This window comes from Trachemys scripta, chromosome 18, assembly GCF_013100865.1.
Source record: "Trachemys scripta elegans isolate TJP31775 chromosome 18, CAS_Tse_1.0, whole genome shotgun sequence".
Lineage (NCBI taxonomy): Eukaryota > Metazoa > Chordata > Testudines > Emydidae > Trachemys > Trachemys scripta.
The window spans coordinates 24,534,661-24,547,411 of record NC_048315.1 but is presented as its reverse complement, the minus strand read 5'-3'; the positions used below and the strand labels follow the sequence as shown (position 1 = coordinate 24,547,411).

The 12,751-nt window shown below is 52.5% G+C and overlaps 1 protein-coding gene across 1 annotated transcript; it reads left to right on the top strand.

Moving 5' to 3' along the window:
- Positions 1-371: 371 nt before the first annotated feature.
- Positions 372-11,947, top strand: LOC117867490 (E3 ubiquitin-protein ligase TRIM39-like; the record flags this gene model as incomplete). Its single annotated transcript, XM_034752584.1, is given in 5 exon segments — positions 372-839; positions 2,615-2,710; positions 8,307-8,537; positions 10,704-10,726; positions 11,835-11,947. Coding segments are annotated over 5 exon segments (889 nt in total), but the record flags the coding sequence as incomplete, so codon positions are not given.
- Between the last annotated feature and the right edge of the window lie 804 nt (positions 11,948-12,751).

The following is a 12,751-nucleotide window of genomic DNA, read 5'->3' as shown; positions in this document are numbered from 1 at the left end:
TAGCCAGACCTCATTCGGCTTTTCAGTTATAGACCCACGCCTAACCTAGTGCACGGATGCGCTACCGTCTCAGCCGTTCCCAAATTGCTCAGATTATCAAGATCACTTTTAAGAAAAAGCCTCCCTCAGGCCGAAAGGAATTTTCCTGTCTGGCCGGGTCACTGGAATCAGCCACCCATCTCTGAGATCTCGGAGTGCAGTTCTGTGGCACTGACAGCCCACACTGCTCTAACTACTGCCCAGGTCTCTGATCTGAGCACCGCTGGCTGTTAGAGCGAGTGTAACAGCTCCCCCCGGGGCTGGAGCGAGCTCACGGTATTAGCATAGTCCCGCCCCCACCAGTAATGTGACTCCTCCCCCGTGCAGTGAGAAAGTGAAAGTGACCCGGAAACTGCCACACAGCAGCTGCCACCATGGCCTTCGCGAACCCGCTGGAGAAGCTGCAAGAGGAGGCAATTTGCTCCATCTGCCCGGAGTACATGAGTGACCCCGTGAGCATAGACTGCGGGCACAACTTCTGCAGGGCATGCATCGCCACCTACTGCCAGGGCAAGGGGCTCGGGGCCAGCGGGCCCGTGTCCTGCCCTCAGTGCCGGGCGGCCTTTCACAAGGGCAACGTCAGGCCCAACAGGCAGCTGGCCAATATTGTGGAGACCATCAAGCAGTTGGGGCTGCCGCCGGCCAAGGGGCAGCCAGAGGCGCTCTGCAGGAAACACGAGGAGAAGCTCAAGCTCTTCTGCGAAGAGGACGGGGAGGCCATCTGTGTGGTGTGTCGAGAGTCCCTGGAACACCGGCCTCACACCGTCTACCCCATTGAGGAGGCGGCCCAGGCGTACAAGGTAGAGGGGAGCTGGGCTTAGGGTCGCCAACCCTCCAGGGCTGTCCTGGAGTCTCCAGGAATTAAGGCTTATGTCCTGGGATGTAACCTCCAGGAATATGGCCAACCAAGATTGGCAGCCCGAGCTGTGCTGGAAGAGCTCTTTATCCACAGCTTCCCCTACGCACCCCTCCGTCTCCCAGTGTAGGGGCGTGGCCAGGGGAAAGGGGGCACGGCCAGGTTGTCGGCATTCGGGGGACATCCCCCGCCCAACCATGACTCAGTCTTATGGGGCGGTGGGTGGGGGGAGGGCGATTCAGTTCCCATGGCCCATTCACTCTCTGCCCGTTTGGTGCCAGCGGTGATGGTGGTTTTCGAATGTGAACCCCTGCCTCACTCGGGCTGGGCTGAGAGCCAGCAACTCATTCTGTGCAGGCCACAGAGCAGCCAGCAGATGGCAACAGGCTTTGGGCACAACCACCCGGGGCTGGACTCCCCTTTCTTATTCCACAGTTCCCCTGAGCCATCCTGCTCCCCTTAACCCAGAAGTCCCCAATCTGGGGAGGGTGCTTCCCCAGAGGGGCGCAGCTGGGGCCCAGGCCAGCCCTCACGGGGGGCAGGGAGGGAGTGCCACCCAGCTCTACTCCTGGCCCCAGCCCCAGCTGCCGGCCCCAGCTGCCAGCCCCGCACCCGGTGCCCTGGCTGCCAGCCTCGGCCCTCGGGCAAGGCTCTGCTCCCAGCCCTGCCCCCAACTCCCAGCCTTCGCCCCCTCACCCCGTCCATATCCCCCATTCCCGGAACTGCGGGCCCACTCCTGGCCCCGAATCTGGAGGGTGTGGGGAGGGCACGGACATGGGTAAGGGGGAGCGAGGTAAAAAGTTTGGGGACAACTGTCTTAACCACTTCACTCCCAGTCACCTGCTCTAGCCAGAGCCTGGAGAAACAGCAGCCCAGATTCTGAGCGTGAGGAGGGATTCTCCAGACGTGAGGAGGGAGGGCAAAGGGGGCTGCTCCCCACCTTGGCAGCCTCTGGATTCTGGGGCTGGGGATTGATCTGGGCTCCTAGGGTCGTTCTGGCAGCAGGGAATAGCTGGAGCACAGAGGTGCCTTGGCCATTCCCGCCTCTGCATTCATGCCCCCGACGCTGCAGGCCAGGCCGAAGGGGTATAGAACTGTAACACCCTTATGCAAGGGCAACGCCAAGGCGGACAGTGAAACCATCTTTTCACCTGCTTGGCACTGCCAGAGAGCCACAAGCAGCAGGAGCAGGGACCACAATCTGGATTCTTAATCAGTCCCTAATTTTGTTCACATATATCCTACGTGCTTGGTTTTGTGCAGACGTGAAAATGCAGGAACGGGGCGTGTAAAGACACGAAGGGGCAACTTGGGGTCCAGGAAATGACAGGCCCCTTTCTGCACAGATTGCTTCTGAAACGCACCTGTAATGGGAAGGCATTAAACTGCTGCGAATAATGAAGAATCTCAGCCCCTGTGACTGAGTTGTATAGAAGCCTGTTTAGGGACTGGCAGGGAGACAGTTAATACTCCCTGAGCTGAAGAAAGATCACAGCTGCCTGATCTCAATGGAGGGATTGTCTGGGCAGTAGGGGTGGATCAGCTGTTAGAATGTTAACTGTCTCCTTGCCAGTCCCTGAAACAGGTTCTATATACCCCGTCACACACTGGTGTGCACTTTTCAACCGGTTTGATAGGAAATGCAAATAGTCGAGATCAAGTCCAGCAGAGATGGGTCAGTACTTAAGGAGGACTGACTGGATTTATTTTTCTTGTCAGATCAAACTCCAGAAATCCCTGGAACGGTTGTTGAAAGAGGTGGATGAAATTCAGAAACATGCAATGGTGGAGAGGACAAAAACCCAGGAATGCAAGGCAGGTGTTTGGGTTCCTGTATTAAAAAGGACACTTCTGACATCGATGCCCATAGTTAAGAGAACACTGTCAACCTGAAATATAGTTATTAAAAAAAAGATAAATTACTTTAAAAATTAATAACAGTTTCAGGTACCACATCTGCTCCTCGGCCATAACAACATTTGTGTATAAAAAACCCCCTTGTTGCCATGAGCGACCCACAGAAACAAAGGAAACTGACCATGCCAGGGAAAACAGTCAGAGTGACTAGGCACAAAATACGGGGAAATTCGCAAAGTAACTGAACTGGAGAACAATGGAGGACAATCATTGTTTTTCTTTACGCTTGGGCTTTAAGAATAACACCAGTAATCACGATAAAAAGTCATGAGAGTTGGCAGCACAATGTGCTGTATTTTAAACTAATGGCTAGTCTCTCTGCGGGGGGAAAGCCAGAAAGTGAAACTGAGTCCTTTGATTCTACAGAGCAGAAGCCAAATGCAAAGAATAAACAAGGAGCATCAGCAGTCACAAAGAAATCTGACTTTCAAAGATCTCTCACTTTTTACAGATTTGGGGCCAGAAGATACCATCTAGCCTGACCCCAAAGTATAGTAGGAAGCAGAGAATTCCACCCACCAACTGGGCGGGTTATTAGTGAAATAAATCTATTTAGCTTAACAAAGAGATGGTTAAGGGCTGACTTGATCACAGTCTATAAATACTGACACAGGGGACAAATATTTGATATTGGGCTGTGCAGTCTATCAGAGAAACATGACCCGATGGCTGGAAGTTGAAGCTAGATACATCCAGACTGGAAAAAAGCCACAATTTTTTAAGTGATGGTAATTAACCACTGGAACAATTTACCAAGGCTTCTCCATCACTGGCAATTTTTAAATCGAGCTGGGATGTTTTTCGAACAGCTCTGCCCTAGGAATGATTGTGGGGCAGTTCTGTGGCGTGTGTCACACAGGAGGTCAGACTAGAATGATCACGATCCCTTCTGGCCTGGATGAATCGGCTTGTTTACAGCATGTGATCCTCGAGATAACGGTATCCCTTGGTTGCAGTGTTGGCACAGATGTGGGGACGTAAAGGCTGAGGAGGGTGTTATGAAACATGATGTGTCTTTTTGCCCTGTGACTGTGCCTTGTTTGAGTCAAGGGTTAGGAAATCTCTCCTCCAGGGGCACAACACAGCAGCCTGGGCGTGCCCTGGATTTGTATATGAGGGTTATTTTTTTTCCAATTCATATTAGTGCATGTGAAAGCACCCTGAACACCCACAACTCATGAGGCAGGCCCATAGAAGGCCTGAGAGAGGCTTAAAAATCATGACATTAGAATAAAGAAATTGGAAGGGTTCTTTTTATTTGCCTTCTGGTCTTCGAGCCTTTAGGGTCCTAATTAACAACAACAGAGACGTGGGAAGGGATATTGAACCTGGCGCATTGGGGTTTGAACCAGTCTCTGCTAGAGACCAGGGTGCTACCTAAGTGAGGGGCAGATTGTCCCATTTGCTATGGCCAGGTGTGTCCTTACACGTTCCTCTGAAGGGTCTGGTCCTGGCCACTGTCACAGACAGGACACTGGGCTCTGAGCCAACCTGGCAATGCCCACGTTCCCGGGGTGACCTCACTTCACATCTTCAAGCTTTTCTCTGCGCCCATGAGGGCCAGAAAGGTGCTTCTGAGTGAAACTGAAAGCAGAGCTTCTCCTGCCGCCCTTGGCTCTGGCATCTGGGAAAACACCAGCTATCACCAGGCCCACAAGAGCTGTGGTGCTGCGGGTCTGACTCAGCGGCCTGGGGAGCAGATGTGCTGGGAGAGTGGCAATGCAAACTTCCCCACGCCAGCTGCCCCCTGGGCTGGGGGATCACCTCCAGGGCTGGGGCTGGGGGATAGCTCGCAGAGCCGCTTAGGTAAGCAGGGCCATCCCGGTCCCCCTGGGCTGAGACCTCCCCTGTTGTTTCAGTCTGAGCGGGAGGAGATCACGCTTCAGGCCTTGCTCCTCCTTCTGCGGCTGCCAAGAAGGGTCCAGTCCAGGGAGAACCAGGTGTTGGCAGCAGTTGCTGAGTGGCAGGACCTGGGACCCCAGCTCCTCTCACATGGGCCACCGGACTCACTAGATGGGATCAGGCCCAGGGTGTCGCTAACCAGCGCTAGACACACGTTGGGGGCTGAGCAGCAAAAGGCGCAGGGGCTCGATACCGCGATCCTGAGCCTGCACAGATGGGCTGCTCGGCCCTGCGCAGCGGCTGTTTGAAGAAGGCCGGGTGTGGTGGTCAATGGCCTCTGAACGGATTCAGAGGGGGCTGCAATCACTGCGCTGGGCTGATCAGAGCAGCACCGTCCTATTCCTTAGCGTCTGCTGCCATCTAGAGGCCATTTTATTTAAACACGGTGTAATAATCATCTAGTCCAGGGGTCGGCAACGTGTCAGAAGTGGTGTGCGAGTCTTCAGTTATTCACTCTGATTTAAGGTTTTGTGTGCCAGTCATACATTTTAACGGTTTTAGAAGGTCTCTTTCTATAAGTCTATAATATAGAACTAAACTATTGTTGTATGTAAAGTAAATAAGGTTTTTAAAATGTTTAAGAAGCTTCATTTAAAATTAAATTAAAATGCAGAGCCCCCCGACTGGTGGCCAGGACCCGGGCAGTGTGAGTGCCACTGAAAATCAGCTCGCGTGCCGCCTTTGGCGTGCCATAGGTTGCCTATCCCTGATCTAGTCTAACCCCCACCATGATGCGGATTTGTTGTGTCTAAACCATCCTGGACAGATGGCTCCAGCCTCCTTTTGAAACTTCCGGTGAAGGAGCTTCCACAACCTCCCTAGACCTCTGTTCCACTGTCCTACTGCTCTTACAGCTAGCAAGATTTTCCTGAGATGTCGTTGTTGAATTTCATTTTGTTGTCTAGCCCAGTTCTCCAATTTATCACTATCCCTCTGAATTTTAGCTCTTTCCTCCGAAGTGTTTGCAACCCCCTCTGCCCCCCTCCCCCCTGCTTTGTGCCATCTGCAGATTTCATCAGTGTGCTCTCTAGTCCTACAGCCAGGTCATTAATAAAGATGTTAAACAACACCAGACCCAGAACAGATCCCTGTGGAACCCCACTTGAGACCTCCCTCCAATCCGACGTCATTCCATTCAGAGTGACTCTTTGCAGTTGTTTAATCAATTATATATCCACTTAATGGTTGTTCCACCAAGCCCAAATTTCTCCAGCTTACTTATCAGAATGACATGTGGGACTGTGTCAAAAGCCTTGCTGAAGTCCGGGTATATTATGTCCACCACATTCCCCCTATTCACCAAACCAGTTATCTTGCCAGTTATCAAGCCAGTTTGGCATGATTTGTTCTTAGTGAACTCATGCTGGCTGCCAGTGATCACCCCTTCATTCTCCAGGTATTTGCAAATTGAATGTTTTATACATTGCTCTGGTAGCTTCACAGGTATGAAGTTCAGGCTGACTGGTCTATAATTCCCCAGCTCCTCCTTTCCCCCCTTTTTAAAGATTGGCACCACATTAGCCCTTCTCCAGTCTTCCGGGACCTCTCCTGTCATAGAATCATAGAATCATAGAATCTCAGGGTTGGAAGGGACCTCAGGAGGTCATCTAGTCCAACCCCCTGCTCAAAGCAGGACCAATTCCCAACTAAATCATCCCAGCCAGGGCTTTGTCAAGCCGGGCCTTAAAAACCTCCAAGGAAGGAGATTCCACCACCTCCCTAGGGAACCCATTCCAGTGCTTCACCACCCTCCTAGTGAAATAATGTTTCCTAATATCCAACCTAAACCTCCCCCCACTGCAACTTGAGACCATTACTCCTTGTTCTGTCATCTGCCACCACTGAGAACAGCCGAGCTCCATCCTCTTTGGAACCCCCCTTCAGGTAGTTGAAAGCAGCTATCAAATCCCCACTCACTCTTCTCTTCTCTTCTGCAGACTAAATAACCCCAGTTCCCTCAGCCTCTCCTCATAAGTCATCCATGACTTTGCAAATGGCTCCGAAATTTCTTCAGCTAATTCCTTCGGCACCCTGGGGTGATTAGCCTCAGGCCCTGCTGACTTGCACTCATTTAACTTACTCAGAAGATCTCTGATATTTTCTTTACGTATCCCTATCTGCGTCCCTTTCCCTTTATTGTCTGTGATAACTTTGCTCGTCGTCCGGTCACATGTTATTTTCTGTGTGAAGACTGAAGCAAAGTAGGCAACAAGAACAAATGATAGTGTTTTATCAAAGAGATCTAATCTGATTGATTAGAGTGTCTACGTCTACCATCAAGGCCTACGCTAAAGTTTGTACAGTAACTCCTCACTTAAAGTCCTCTCAATTAACGTTGTTTCGTTGCTGATCAATTAGAGAATATGCTCGTTTAAAGTTGCGCAATGCTCCCTTATAACGTCGTTTGACAGCCGCTTGCTTTGTCCACTGCTTGCAGGAAGAGCAGCCCATTCAGCTAGCTGGTGGGGGCTTGGAACCAGGGTGGACCAGCAGCCCCCCCATCAGCTCCCCGCTCCCCTAAGTTCCCTGTGCGGCAGCCGCCCAGCAGGCTAGCAATTGCAGCTGTCCCTCTCCCCACTGCCATGTGCTACTCCTGCCCTCTGCCTTGGAGCTGCTCCCCGAGACTCCTGCCTGCTGTGCAGAGTGGGGGGAAGAGGGAGGCTAATGTCAGGGTCTCCCCCACTCCTGCCCCCCTCGCTCCTTTACCTTATCTCCATGGGGGGTGGGGACGACAGGGCTCAGGCTGGAGGGAGCTTGTGGGCAGCAGCTGCTGTCTCAGCTTGCTGATCTACTTAAAAAGGCAAAGTACTTAGAGTGGGGTCAGCGTACTTAAAGGGGCAATGCACATCTCTCTCTCTCACACACACGGTGTGTGTCTCTGTCTCTTTCTGCCATGCTGTCTCCCCTCCCTCCATTCGTGCTGCCTTGTAGAGTGTGAGGCTACATTAACAATGTGTTAACCCTTGAGGGCTCAGCCGAGTGCTAGTTAATCTTTTAGCAGTAAGGCATTCCCTGGGAAATATCCCTCCCTCTAACTTCACCATCTCAACCAAGCTTCACAATCATCATTGCTGTGTACAGTATTCAATTGTTTGTTTCAAACTTATACTGTGTATATGTGTGTGTATATATATATAAAATATAGTCTTTTGTCTGGCAAAAATTTTTCCCCCTGGAACCTAACCCCCACCCCATTTACATTAATTCTTATGGGGAAATTGGATTCGCTTAACACCATTTTGCTTAAAGTAGCATTTTTCAGGAACATAACTACAACGTTAAGCAAGGAGTTACTGTACCTCTGAAAGTTTTGATGATGTTTACTTCCAGTACATTATTCAGCCACTAGATGTCTCTGTGCTGCAGACAGTTCCAACTAGGGTCTCATCCCTGGTACACAAGGGAGATGAAGCTGGAGCTCAAGCTGTGTGGAAACATGTTGGTTTTTCTTGAGTTGTTTTGTTAGTAAATGCCTCCTGTTTAAGATGCGCTGTGGTTTTGTATATCCTCTCAGTTACTCCAGCGGTTTATGATTTTAATCCATGCCGTTGATACATCCTCTTCTTGTTCCTGTGTATTTCTCTTTCCAAAGGAGGTCGTTAAGAAAAAGAGAGAGCGGATTGTGACTGAATTCGGGAAGCTGCACCAGCTGCTGGCCGAGGAGGAGAAACTGCTTCTTCAGAAGCTGGAACAGGAAGAGAAGATAATCCTGCAGAGAATCAACGAAAACCTAACCAAACTTTTAGAGCTGAGATCCTCTCTGGACAAGCTGATCCTGGAGATAAGGGAGAAGTTCCAGCAGTCAGCAGATGGGTTGCTCAAGGTGAGCGGGTGGCAGAAATCCCCTCTCTCCAACCAGGCAGAAGGGAAAGGGACTTGGAGCCCAGGACACTGGAGTCCAGAAGTTAGGGTTAGATCTCCTGTCTGACTCTTCCCACTGCATTCAGTTCTCTGCTTTACTAACACCAGCTTGTGCCTGGGAGGCTCTGGCCCCTGCTGGGAGAGGGGTGCGGAGTCACCCTGCCTCCAGGGGGCATCAAAGCGGGATTGTTCTCCAGGGCAGCACACTCCTGCTGGTGCTTCCAGGTGTGCAGGGGGAGGGCATCCGCCGCCCCACCCCTTAGGAGGACGCAATGCATTACACCCAGTGCATCCAACCCGCTCTGCTGGCCAGTGGGAGGACATGGCCATGACTGCTCCCTGCCCCCTTTGACGATGGGAAGTGCCCACAGGAAGGAGTAGCCCCTGCAGTCAGGAAAGCACCAGGGCTGCATCTGAGCCTGGTAGGGCTCCTGGCCACCCCTTCCCCCAGGTAGGTGCCGGACACGATCGGTTCCATTATTTCCTCCAGGGAGTAGAAGAGCTGTGATTTCTCAGTGCCAGAGCAAGGCACCGTGGCACCTAAGGTGAATGTGTGAGTTTGCTTCCGTTCTCCGGTGGCTCCCTGCCCCCCAACTAGCTCAGCTGGGCACCTTTCAAGAGGAGGGGAAGTGACATCTAACCCGCGTTAGCTAACATGCAGGGTGGGCTGTTACCATGTGACCTAGACAAATTAGAGGATTGGGCCAAAAGAAATCTGATGAGGTTCCACAAGGACAAGTGCAGAGTCCTGTACTTAGGATGGAAGAATCCCAGGCACCGCTACAGGCTGGGGACCAACTGGCTAAGCAGCAATTCTGCAGAAAAGGACCTGGGGATTACAGTGGATGAGAAGCTGGATATGAGTTGACAGTGTGCCCTTGTTGCCAAGAAGACCAACAGCATATTGGGCTGCATTAGTAGGAGCGTTGCAAGCAGATCGAGGGAAGTGATTATTCCCCTCTATTCGGCACTGGTGAGGATACACCGGGAGTATTGTGTCCACTTTTGGGCCCCCCACTACAGAAGGGATGTGAACAAATTGGAGAGAGTCCAGTGGAGGGTAATGAAAATGATTAGAGGGCTGGGACACATGACATACGAGGAAAGGCTGAGGGAACTGGGCTTATTTAGTCTGGAGAAGAGAAGAATGAGGGGGGATTTGATAGCAGCCTTCAACTACCTGAAGGGGGGTTCCAAAGAGGATGGAGCTCGGCTGTTCTCAGTGGTGGCAGATGACAGAACAAGGAACAATGGTCTCAAGTTGCAGTGGGAAAGGTCTAGATTGGATATTAGGAAAAACTTTTTCACTAGGAGGGTGGTGAAGCACTGGAATGGGTTACCTAGGGAGGTGGTGGAATCTCCTTCCTTAGAGGTTTTTAAGGCCCGGCTTGACAAAGCTCTGGCTGGGATGATTTAGTTGGGAATTGGTCCTGCTTTGAGCAGGGGGTTGGACTAGATGACCTCCTGAGGTCCCTTCCAACCCTGATATTCTATGATTCTTTGACTGCCCCACCACTTCAACTCAGGTCCATGGGGTGGATGGTGAGCTGCAAAGGTCAATGCCATTGTCTTTTAAACCCAAACGGTGCCCCAGAGAGACCTGAGAAGAGTGGGACAGGAGTGGCCTCTAGCTCAGTGATCCCAGCACTTTCCCAACAGATCCCTTAGGTGAAGGATGCTGGGTGGATGCTAAGAGCTACCTCTGGGTCCCGGGAGAAGGAAGTTACTGGGTACGGAATTACCTTTCATTCTGAGCTGACGGGGGAGAATCCAGAGCTGTGGCATGAGCAGATCGTATCTAGGTTAGGTCCTTCCATGGGTCCTGTTACCATAGCAGCTGAGCACCTCTTAATCTTTAGTGCAATTAGCCAACCACCCAACCCAGGGAAGCATTATTATCCCCATTTTACAGAGGGGAAACGGAGGCCCAGAGAAGCTATATGACTTGCCCAAGCTCACATGAGAGCCTGTGGCAGAGGAGGGAATTTCACTCAAGTCTCCCAGGTGCTAGGCCAGGGCCCTCCTTCCTCTCTGTGCTCATGGGGGTTAGAACCAAGTGACACTGACCGGCTCCCCTGCAGTTCTGGAGTGGCTAAAGTGTGCAACATTTTTCTTTGTCTCCTTTTAGGACATGAAAAGCACCTTGAGCAGGTACGTCTTCCATTTTGCTCCTGTTAACAGACGTGGCTACCTTGAGGGGCTAAGCAGGAGGTTTGCAGCCCCCCAATTTCCCTGCAAACACGGGTTCCACCCCCCCCCCTTGTTTTTTTCCAAGGAGAAGTCTCATGTAGCTCACTAATGATGGGAGCTAACCAGGAGAGGTCCCGTCTGGGTGCACGGACAGGAAAGAATTCCTGGCACATTTATGAAGAGCGGGGAATCTGCTCACCCTGGTACCCCTGAGCCCAAGTCCCATCCACTATTGTGGAGCATGCTGTGTGCTGGATGGTTGCCAGCTCCCACCCCAGAGGTGGCTGCACTTGAGGGATGATATACCGTTTAGTGTTTGCTTTGGATTGAGTTGCTGTGAAATGCACGATGTTATTGCTCTGATGAGAGCTGAGAATGTTTCTTGATGAATTAATTAGTATGTTAATTTCGTCTCTCTCTCTGCCTGGGAGTGGCTACCGATCAATGACTGCAGGTAATCCTTGGCCTGTAGCTATTCCGTGAGCAGTTGATTGGGTGTAATTTACATTCCAAATTCAGGCTGCTGTGATTGGACACACGCATCCCCAGTATAGTTCTCTTCCCTGCCCGGAAGAGCACAGCTCTTGGACTCAGATTTCTGGGCATGATTGTGAATTTGAAACGAGCCTAATAGTCAATGGACACCTCTGCTAGTAAAGTAATTGGCCCTGATTGGCATCCCCAGTCATGGGGCACACAGTGCAACCCCCGAAGGGGGTGCTAATGGTCCCAAGGGCTGTCAGTGGCTGGGGATTGTCAGGGCACAGGGAGGCTCTGGCCATGCCTGCTATCAGGGTCTATGCCAGCCTTGGGGAGGGGAGCAGCCAGCTCCATGCATTGGGAGGCCCTGTATGCTGGGTTGATCCTCCCCCGGATGGCTGTGGGCCTCAGGCTCAGGGCCGTTGGCTGGGATATCCCTAAGTGGGCGCGGAGACAATCCACACACAGACGTTTCACAATGCAACCGGCTCCTTGCAGGGGATTGGCTGCTCTGCTTGCCTAGCTGCAGGCATTAGCCGGTGATTGGCCAGGGTCTCTGTGCTGACCTGTTGGAATGTCTTCTTTCCAGGTGTGAAGCTGTGACATTTCAGGCTCCAGAGGCTTGCTCCGTGGCACTGAAAGAGAATTACAGCATCCCGGAGCACTGCCTGGGCATGAGGAACTTGCTGAAGAAATTCAAAGGTAAAGGGGAGCAGCTGGCTTTGCTTTGCTCCTGAACTGTGAGCTGATGGGGTGTGTGAGTGCTTTGGTCTGTGTTTGTACAGGGCCTAGCGCAAGGGGGTCCTGGTCCCGGATGGGGGCTCCTAGGCATTCCAGCAACATCCACAAGAAATAGTAATAATAATTTCCAGGTTGGATTCCCATTTACAATAAGGCCCGGTGTGCCACAGGCACGGACCACTTTACCCAAGGTCTTGGCTACAAGAGGAAAGTTGTACCAGTTCAACTTAAATTGGTTTTAAACCAGTTGAGTGAAAATGGTGCAACCCCCTGTGTGGACACTCATTTCAGAGTCAGAGTGGGGGGTGGTTTTGGTTGTGTTAAACTAGGGTTACCATATTTTGTGCCTCCAAATGGAGGACACTCCACGGGGCCCTGGCCCCGCCCCCAGCCCCGCCCACGCCCCTGCCCCAACTCCGCCCCTTCCCCAAAGTCTCCGCCCCCTCCCCTGCTTCCCGCGAACATTTGAGTCGCGGGAAGCCTGAAGCAGGTAAGGGGAGTGTGGGGGGAGGAGGCGCGGCCCCGGCTGGCCCCCCCGGTGGCTCCAGCCTGGGTTGGCTCGGGCCCTGGGGTGCTGGCCCCGGCCCCCGGCTGACCACCCCCGGCCCGCCCAGCACTGCCAGCCCCCGGGCCCCCGGCCGAGCACCCCCGGCCTGGCCCCCGGGTCCCCGGCCCAGCACCCCCGGCCTGCCCAGCACCCCCGGTCCCCGGCCCGCCCAGCATCCCCGGTCCCCGGCGGCCCAGCACCGCCGGCGCACCCCCCCC